At 36.0% G+C, this 10869-nt stretch overlaps 1 protein-coding gene across 1 annotated transcript; it reads left to right on the top strand.

Annotated features, from left to right (window-relative positions):
- The first annotated feature begins 51 nt into the window (after nt 1-51).
- LOC129265778 (putative glutathione-specific gamma-glutamylcyclotransferase 2) lies at nt 52-6264 on the top strand. The gene is made up of 3 exons (XM_054903717.2): nt 52-291; nt 2230-2265; nt 4003-6264. The coding sequence occupies exons 1-3, from the start codon at nt 157-159 to the stop codon at nt 4405-4407; spliced, it is 576 nt and encodes a 191-aa protein (XP_054759692.2). The 5' UTR covers nt 52-156; the 3' UTR covers nt 4408-6264.
- The last annotated feature ends 4605 nt before the right edge of the window (nt 6265-10869 follow it).

Raw genomic sequence — 10869 nt, 5'->3', positions numbered from 1 at the left:
TGCGTGCGCAATCGAGGGGGTGTGTGTATCGTATCCGCGCGCGCGCGCCGCGTGACATCGTCCGCTAGCCTGTGTGTAACGTAGTGTAAGCAAAGCTATGAAGCTGAGTTGCTTATTAAATTCCTTAAATTCTACGTTTAGATTTTGTTACAAACAATGTGGATATTTGGGTATGGATCATTGACATGGAAGACCAATTTTCCCTATACGGAACGGTTAGTTGGCAGTGTGAAAGGCTATGCCAGGAGATTTTGGCAAGCAAGCTTGGACCATAGAGGAGTACCCGAAAAGGTAGGCCTCACTTGGTTGTCAACCCCGCGGCAGGTCCGGGTCAGCTGGGTGTCAGTAATCGGCATGAATTTAGACTTAATTTCAGGGGGTTCTTTTTGCAGACAATAAACTTGTTTCTTGAGCCAGGCTGAAACCACACATGGTCTAGCACGAAATACACTTTTTGAAGAAATCTTTTGAAAATTTTTAACAAATTAAAAACCTACTCTGTGTAGCAGAATCTCAGTTAGGCCTAGGATATTTTATAATTATATTATTATAATTTATTTCAATTTTTAGTTTCATGTTAATTGTTATTTTTCCGCAGTTGTCTACCAAACAAATATTTGTAATTTTGAGCAAATTTGTCTTTTTTACTTTATGTGAGCTCTCCATATATTATTAACTAGATTTTAATTCGTCATGCGGAAGAATTAACAGTTAGGTGGTCTGTCGTAGATAGATAAACAGACACAATTATTTAAGCAGACATTAGATTGAAAGATAAATAGACAGACAGATAGACATACATATTTAAACAGATACATATAAGATAGATAATTAGATAGATGGATGGATGGAGAGGTAAACAGGCAAATGATAGCTGCTAGCTGGATATATTAATAGAAGATAGATAGATAGATAGACAGACAAACATATATATATAGATAGATAGATAGATAGATAGATGCTTAAAAGCAAACTCCTACTATATCATTTGTTGTTCTAGAGATAATCATACACACAATGAAAAGTGTGTAAAATTGTGCCGTGTAACGTCGGTTACCGTGAAAATGTCCGTTACATGCAAAATGAGCCCAAATGACATGCTTTTATAATTTGCCATTTTTCAGGATGATCCTTTTCTCTAAATGAAAAATAAAGGCAATAACTTAGAAAGAGCAAGTCCTAAGCTACTATATATATAAAAAAAATTGACCAATATTCACTGAGTTAGAGTCAAATTTGCATAATTATTATGGGGCAAGTCCAAGAATTCGCGCGTGTTACGTATGGGACATTTTAGAGGCTTTAATGACCTGAAAAATAGTATAAAATGACTTTGATTAGATTGAATACCCTCATGGTTGAAATCTAGTTCTGAGAAGAATAATCATGCAAAAAATGGTGACATATGACCTTGACCTTTTAGAGAGAAAAGACGGGCCGTCACATATGGGACACAGAAAAAAGACAGTTTTTATACGCCCGTATCACGCTCGGTGTCCGTCCATTAACTTTTCCTTGTAAATGCGATAACTTCAGTTTAACTTAACCTAGGCTCATATAATTTTGTGTGTATGATACTAGCATGGATCCCAGGAAGCGTATTGATTTTGAGGTCAAAGGTCACAATAACATATTTTCATCTTACCCTTCTGCAGTCCTTATAAACGCGATAAAAGCTTATTATGGCATCTCTAAGATAGAGTTTATAGATGACAAGAAATTCAGTAAAATTGATTAAGCCAATTCAGAGAAAAATTTGTGACAAGCATCGGCTATAAAAACATAATAAAAATAAATAGAAAATTCTGACAAAATTAAGAGGTGATCTGTCAAAGGCAGATTAATGATTTAACAAAGTATGTTGTTGATGATGATGATGCACAGCACTTGTATAGTGCTCACCATATATATACATTCAAAGGCGCTTTTTCTGGAGGAGCCAGCCAATGTGGGTCGCCAAGAAGGGCGCGCACACAGAACTGTGTCCCGCAGGTCTCCTCCTGATATGTTGGGGGAATGCAGGTGGACCACTGTTGTTGTTGGGTATCAGTATTGCCAATTGATAATATGATATATAATAATTCTCTGTCTCCCCCTTTCCCTTTCTCTCTTTCACCCCCCCCCCTTCTCTTTCTCATTCATCTCTATTTCCCCCTCTCCCTCTTTATCTTTCCCCTCCCCCCTCCCCTCCCCCCTCTTTGCATTTTAATCTTTGAAACTATTTCACAGCCTGGACGAGTAGTCACCCTCATCGAAACACCAGGGGTAAGAAAACTTGAGATATTTTAATCTGGCTTCGATTTACAAAGGTTCATTTTTTTTTTAATATTAAATTTTCTCAACTATTGAGTTATTTTATTTCGGTGGATTGGGTAAAATTGAATTATTGGATGCTTTGAAATCTTGTACAAGCCACAGTTTGAAATTAAAAACTAAGAAATTGAAGTGAAAGAAAACGACTGAAACTTGGTATAATGGTCCGCAGAAAAACGTAAAATTATTTGAATTTATTGTTTTGTGTAATACAAAATTACAATTTTCTTATTAGTTATGGATTTATGGTATTTATCATTTATTCAAAATTTCTGTAGTGGAGGGAAGTCTGATTCAGTTTATGGTAACTGCTTGACAAAGCCCTTCATTTTTATGTAATCCCCACAAATGGATAAATACATATATAGATGTCAGTCACAATCATTGAATAAAGAACAGGGCTCAGTTTAATCAAAGGCCTTGATGCCTTTCCAAATATTTGTAGGTTTAAGGCCAAAATAGCATGCCCTGTTTTGTGCCTGTGGCCTTCGTGCTATGCAGTCATCTAGTGCATGTGTCCCACTATTGACCAGTGCCAGTTTTAGATGTCCTTAGATGCCCCCTAAAAGTGAACACCATCTTTCCTTTCATTTAAGTGCACTTACTAAAATAATTAAATTGCTACTTTGAATTCTAAATTCAAGCCCTGTATGCTTGGAAAACTTTAAATGTAGCGGCACAGCTTTGCAAGAAGACCGGTAGCCACCCGCCGTCTTGCGCTGCCCACGTACAAAGAAAGACGGAGTCAAGAAATAACAAGTTCGAACGAAGAGATGAAGTAAAGTTGTACATAATGTTTATTTCAAATCAGTGTCAAATCAGTAAGCTGGTATAGTCGCATCTCTGGACTGGACGACCGACAATGGGGTATAACTAAACCGACATGGCCAACGGCAGCAAAACAAATCAAGAATGAAAAGAACTACCCCGCCCCACTTAGCACAAAATGCCATTATCCTTCTTGGCTCAAACACCACGTGGCGAGAAAACACTTCCCCAAATCAGTCGTATCACTTTTGGTGCGATGCGCAAAATTAATCAAGCCTGTAATATTAGTGTATAAAATGGAACTAATCAAATTCAAGTTCTCCGGCTTTCCATTATTCTTCCCTCTTACGTAACTCTCTTCACCACTCCCCCAACTGATCTCGATCAACTTTTCCCCCTCTGAGACTCTCACACTTTAACCACTCCCAATACAGCTCTCTCATCTACTCTCTTACTCAATTCTCTCGTTATATGACTCTCTTGTCTTACAGGTCAGTTATCTCTCCCACCTGTTCATTTTATCTCTCTAGTCGCTGAAGAATGCAAGCGAGCCAGAGAACAGGAAGCAGAATAGAAAAATATTTAAGTTCAGCTGGACTGTCCATAAATTCTAATTCAGTATTAAATTCTACTCTTCCAAATCCATCGAGTCCCGAAAAATGCTCATTCTTAATCCCAGACAGTCCAAACGCCTAGCAACCATTCAGTTGGAATTCCTTCACTACCACATTCCAAACACAGCCGGCCTGACCCAGAAAACCGGCAACCAAAACTAACACATTATGGTCTGTAAACAGTTCAAGAAGGCAAACAAACTTTTTACCAAAACAACCGAATCTATATTTTCCACCCCGCTTGAACTATTATTGACAAGGGTGTTGATTAAATGAAACATGCTCCATCTTTTGTCACCTACCTCAGGAGGATGTATGGGGCATTGCCTATCATGTCGCCGAGAGTGATAGAGACAGTGTGAAGGAGTATCTTGACTTCAGGGAAAAGAATGGCTACACCACGAAAGCCGTGATGTTTTATCCGATTCAGTCTCCGGATGGCTCCGTCCAGGAACCCTTGGAAGTCCTAGTCTACATTGCCACTCCCTGTAACCCTTCGTTTCTAGGACCTGCTCCCCTGGAAGAGATAGCCAATCAGATCCTTTGTTCTGAGGGACCCAGTGGGAAGAACAAGGACTACTTGCTGCAGCTTGCTGTCACCATGAGAAAGCTGGTCCCAGACTGCAACGATGCACATCTTTTTGAGCTGGAAAGACTAGTGAAGGGACTGATGGCAGAAGATAATAGTCGAACCGTCCATCATCGAGACTAGGAAACTGATGCCATGGTACATGTATGATGCTGAAAGCTTATTCTTAATGACAAGTCTACCTGGATAAACAGAGTTCTACCTTGTGTGTTTGTTATTTGGATTTTTGTGATGTGATGTGCCCTCCTCCCAATGATTAACATATTAAATGCTAATTTTGATACCTTTTAGAGTTTCTGTATATAGTGTGTATTTGGTATAGCCCCATATCAAAAACTTATTGTATGATCTAAATAATGATCACAGCAAGCAGCCTTACGATGATCACTAAGCTTTATAATTCAGGGCCCAGTCTAGACCCTATCTTTTACCAAAGATGTTCATTATGCAGCTTTACATTTGCAATGTAACTCCTGTGAAACAGGGTAACCGTCGGTTTATTGATATGATAATAACGGCATCATTTTGAACAAAGAATCAAGACGCGTATTCTTATTTTTTTTTCTTCTTTTTACAGCAATCTAAATAGAGTGCTCAATTGTATGCACTTTATTACTTTTTTTAAATTAGATTTTATCTTAATTAAAACTTGTGTCAGAATATGTGTTGTAAATCTAAATTATTGCAGTCAATTATAAATTTATGTACAGTACTGTTATTTTACAGGTAATGTATAACATTGTAATAGTGCGTGCCCCTTATTTGATTCAATGATAAATCTTGTGCAATTTGTAGGCAAAATTACAATATTTATGCAATATTTATGCATATATGATGGAAAATTTTAAACTGATTTATTGAGCGATCATCTGTATGTATGCAGAGGGACCATCTGTCTAAAAGACAACAATTTTGATTCATTACTTTTCCTTCTTGAAACATGCATTACAGAAACCTGTACATAAAGACCAATGTTCATTGAGACCCATTTTCTTGTCTTCCTACATATAAGTAGTCTTTATGGGCAATTCTCTGTCAATCGTTTTGTCAGTATAAACTTGATTAAGTTAAAACAAGGACACCATCTATGAAGCACAGTGTCATGTCAGTTTATTTTACTTCACTAATTTGATTAATCGCATGTATATTGGGTCTACAAGGTAGAACGTTTTCTATTGTAGGCTGAATTTCCCTCAAGAACTCAAAGAAGAATATAAATATTCAAATTTACTTGTTTGGAAATATTTTATAAAATACAGTTTGCACATTATATAAAACTTTTATATAAAAAAAAATGTAGAGCTTATCAGTGCAATTTATTGATGCAATGATTTTCCTAGGCTATTTTAGATGAAATTTTAAATGAAATACTAATGCTAACCAGTTTGTATATAGTGCAAATTACAAAGAAGTCTATTTGCACTCTGAAATAAGGGGAAAAAAATTAATTTACACATCTATTTTCGGCAGTATGCAATAGTTAACTTCTGCCCTACTTTATTGGCGAGAGGAAGCAGATAAAAAGATGTAATTGTCTATTTAACAGAAAATTGTGTCTGTCATTTTTTTAATGCATAAATGTAGATACCAATAAGTTTGATAGCATAGTGGTTTAAACAGTCCTTTCTGACTGTAGGATCTTTAGTATCCTTTTGAATTTCCCCTAGAAGAAGAAAGCAATGCTTAAAGTAGAAACAAATTCAGTTTCATTATATTGCTTGTTTTTTTTTTATGAAGTCAGTATTACTGTTGTAAGATGTTGTCCCTGGTTGTTGTCCTTAAAGGCACTGCCCATCGACAATATACGGGAATGTGAATGTTTTATTTATAATATTCATTTTTAAGTTGTTTTCTTGAAATATCAAGACATTAACAGGCAATACTAGAATTTTTTACATCTGACATCACATGTTGAAACTGTGGCATTTCTGAGAATATAGACAATATATTATATTGATATTTATTAAAAGTATAGAACATCCCACAACATTTAGCGCTATGTGTCTTTTGTAAAGTTGATACGAGTATGAAAATACAAAATATAATTTCATTACTATATTTTATCAAGCCTCGGGAATGGTGGTATAGCACTGTGCTCTTTACGTGATCATGAATTGGTACAGTGGAAAAAAGGCAGTAAATCAGTCAGTATCAAGAAGACGAAATGTTTCAGCTAGCCTTAACTGCCACTTTCCTTATTTGTCTTCCTACCTATATCACTTTATCATTTAAACAAATAATACATGTCATCTAAACCTGAGGTGGAGGGAAAAATTGTCCATGACATGGCAAGTATTTCGATACTGCTGTACTTTAACTGTACCAAAATCTTACTTAAATTCCCCATGTGCAATATCGTACCATATAGCACTGTACCAGCTCCACAAAAATATTGTGAGTGTGAACAGAGCACTAACAGTACACCCAGTCACATCTTTTACAGGGTGCTACATAAGCACTTGCCCGATTGCCCGGTGCAAAACTACTAGCTCGAATTGGGCAAGCAAAATTCTCACAGTAGAATGACCAAAATTAGGGTCGATGATATGATATTGACCCTAATTTTGGTCATGGCAGGCAAGATAAAATAACTTTGGAAAAAGAAATGCAATAATAAAGTAGATCAGTTTGTCAAAAGAGAGAAAAGGGTAAATGATTTATAAAACCACAAAACTTTCTTTGAAGAGGTAAAACTTTTTTTTTCCAAGGTTTTTTTCGGGCAAGTGAAATAGATTTTTGGGCAAGTATATTCCAACTATTTAAAAATTTACTTGCCCGACTGGGCAAGTGCTTCTAAAAAAGTTATGTAGCACCCTGTTTTGGATTGTAATGTTAAACGTTGACCCAAAACGTAAATCATGGCTGCGACATAACATCCTCTGTTAGCCCATTGTTAGCGCTAAACAATGTTTCTATGTGGCCGGTTAATGATGATTACCGGTATAGTGGATGACTTTTCTGCATGGATTAGCAGTGATATTGTACTTGTTTGAGCCAGTATTGCTGGTATGTCATTTAGAACCATCCAATGTATAAATCTACCATTCATGTATATATACACACAACAAAATAAGTAAGTCCCCCTAAATCAAATTGCTGTAACTTTAGAACGGAATTATTTTGAAATATATTTCGTAGGTGGTTTTCTACACTCATTAAGCAACTCCTGGGGAAAAATGAGATTGATTGGTTGAGTCATGCATGAGTAATTAAAGATTGAATTAAAAATGACAATTTTTTAAAGTCACAAGAGTCGTTTTTCAGATTGTGCAAATACAAAGTTGGGCAAAGTTGTTTTTAGGTAAATTTTATGGTGTTAATGCCGTTTTAATATCCATCATTTAGCCACTCCACACACAAGTTTGATATCGTATGTTTATGGTTGAGTGAGCACAATGTATCGCACGGGCCCCCCCCCTAAATTGGCTCAGCACCCCCACTTTGAAAACCATTCCGCGGCCCCTGTATTGTGACATATCATAGGGGTTTATGGTACTATAATGGTAGTATCCTCTACAACTTGTTAGATCATGTTAAAATTTGAAAATGTTGGTGGCTCCCCCGATTATAGGCCATTTTAAAATTCTGGATCCTCCACTGATTTGTCCATAAATTAAAGTGATCCTGAGAAATTGTTAGGAAAAGAATACATTTATGCAGTATAAAGAGTATTCATTCCTAGGTTTTTTAATGTGATCGCTCAACCATGAAAATGTTAAAAGTTTGGAAAGTGTGTGGTGATAGAAATGATGAATGATAAAAACAACAGCAATTAAAGTCACATTTGAAACCGAATTTGCCCCCAATATTCACTTCATTACCCTTTAAAGTGAGTCTGTGGCATTGAAAATACCCCTTTTCCCACTTTGATGCATGCTCATCCATAAATAAACAGATCAATTTCATTTTTGCACAGAATTCTGCCCATAGGTTGATAAACATTACTGCCAAGTGACATTGCTAAAGACAGCCTTGAAAAAAAGTTTCACCATATTGAATAAGGGGTTACTTATTCTTAAACATATGCACCCATAATGTACACAATGTCTATGAGAGAGGAAGTCAAAATTTTAACAAATGTGAAATGAGGGTTTGTTTCATGGACGGTTTTTGTTACTTCTGCCAACAGTTATTTCATGAAACTTCGCACATGGCTTCAGAGTAACACTATCCAAAAGGCGCGCACACCAAAATAACCATTCGATACGGCACAGAGTGGGGCCAAGGCCTTGAACTTTCTTCTCATTTGCATAATTTTTTAATATTGTGTGCTCACTGAAGCATGAAATGTCGGAATTTTCATAAAAATCAAATCAAATGAACTATGCAAGGTTTGTGGCAGATATCCAGTTACAAATTGCATTTTTTCCAATAACGTAAAAAAGAGCTAATCACATTCCACATGTAAGCGTGAATGTTTAATTAAACGCCTTTGAATCATTGAAACATGTTAATTGGTCATGAACACAACAAAAAAGTTGAGATCATTTTCAGTTACCAAAATGAAACAATAGGCCTACTTAAATGTATATGATATTTGAAAATCTTATTTTTTGTTTTCAATTGAACCGTGAAACGATGAATATTGTTGAAGATACTCTTCCCAAAAATAACTGTCATCATATTCGATCAGTTTTATTGATAGAAATGTGTAAAAAAATCAAATTATAGCAAATTTGGACTTGTGTTTATTCAACCGTGAAATTTAGCCAAAAAAGTTGTATCGTCTTTTAGAAAGTACCTTTTACAAGCCTTCTGACTTTATTTCATGATGAGAATGTGGAATTATTTCCAATTAAATGGAATCAAAGTCATGATATTTGGCTTGTGACTTTTGAAAAGTGACATTTTTGCCTTCTGACGGTGCTCACTGCTCAAGGCATGACGTAAAATATGTCCATAACATTTACTCAGAGGGTAGCTTATAAAATTACCTACACGCTCATGTAAAAATATATTAAAAACTCGCATTGGTTCGAAAATTATTGATGTTTGTTTAAGGGGGGACTTACTTTTTTTGTTGTGTATAGATGTAGCTATACAAAGAAGGATTTGTGTAATACTTATACTTTCAAGTTCATAATCATTTTTTTTAAATTTAGTACTGAAGTTTTTTCCCTTATGATTATCTGTATTTTATGCCATCACATTTTTGTCTTTTTTTCAAACTTGATTGGACACATATCACTTGAATAAAAAAAGAAAAGAAAAGACAGATTTTCATAGAATTTCAAATAAATTTAATTCAATCAAATTAAATACAATTACTAAACATTCCAAATTGCAGCAGATATATATGACTCAAAAGAGTAAAAAAATATTGCAAAAATATACACGTATTGAAAATGATTTAACATTTCCCTGATTTGGGCTACAATGAATTATAGCAAATGATTAATACAAGTACTGGTAGACACACACATAATAATTATGTTCATTCTCCTTTCATGCAACATTGATTTTTAAAAGGATTCGACATGTAGTATGAAGAATGCTTCCATAAATGCTGTCACTACAACATGAGATACACGTAATCTACAATCAAATCAGGCCCTGTCCAGCCCAAACTGAAATGGAATCTTAGAATCTTCACTATGGAAAGCCAATAGCACCAAATTTCATTATCAACAACTTGCAATGGTGGGTGGGGGGTTGAGGGGCACTAACATATAATGGCACTATAAGTCCCGGGGGAGTCAAATATATTGCTGTACACGCGCGTGACCCAAAAAATGCGTTTAAAGGGTTTTTTTTACGCGCGTACTCGTTAAGGGTATCAAAAACACTGATTTTCAAAAATAAGGGTGGTTTTTAAAGACTAGTCAATGGTCAATCGTGGGGTCAAACATATTTAGGGTGTTTTTTTCCCAAAGCTTTTTTTTTCTAAGATTAGTCAAACGTGTTTAGGGTATGTTTTTTTTTCCCGGGGCTTTTTCCTCCTCGTTTCTGAAAAGTGTTCAGGTTCTTCCCGATTGTGGTATTTTAACCCGAACTGCACTGAGGGGTGCGCAATACCCATGAATATAGTTCTGTCTATATTTAAATATATTGTTAGCAAGAAGACAAAACTTTTTAGGGGTCATATTCTGGCGGCAACTTGTTTAGGGGCCAAAATGTGTTAATGGAGCTCGCAAAAAACCTGTTTGGGGGGTTATTTTGCACACAGAAAAATTCATTTAGGGGGTGTTTGGAAATAATTTGGCCACGCGTGTGTACAGTAATACATATGACTGGCTCCCCGGGGGTATGTATGGCCCAGATGCCCCTTTTTCACGTCTTGCCAGTTGTTCCTAAGTTTATATTTTTACCCATTTTCATTTACCAAACCGTTCTCCCCATTCCTAAATCTCTCATTCTCTGTTATATTGTTCCCGGGGGGGGGGGGGGCAGTCAAATGTTTTGCTGTACAAGCGCGTGGCCAAATTACTTCCAAACACCCCCTAAACGAGTTTTTCTCTGTGTGCAAAATAACCCCCTAAACTAGATTTTCGCAGGCTTTATTTACACATTTTGGCCCCTAAACAAGATGTCGCCAGAATATGACCCTGGGGAAAAAACAAACCCTAAACACGTTTGGCTAATCTT

The sequence above is a fragment of the Lytechinus pictus genome, chromosome 7 (genome assembly GCF_037042905.1).
Source record: "Lytechinus pictus isolate F3 Inbred chromosome 7, Lp3.0, whole genome shotgun sequence".
In the NCBI taxonomy this organism is placed as follows: Eukaryota; Metazoa; Echinodermata; class Echinoidea; order Temnopleuroida; family Toxopneustidae; genus Lytechinus; species Lytechinus pictus.
Note: the sequence above shows the minus strand (reverse complement) of the source record. Positions and strands in the feature narration are given on the sequence as shown.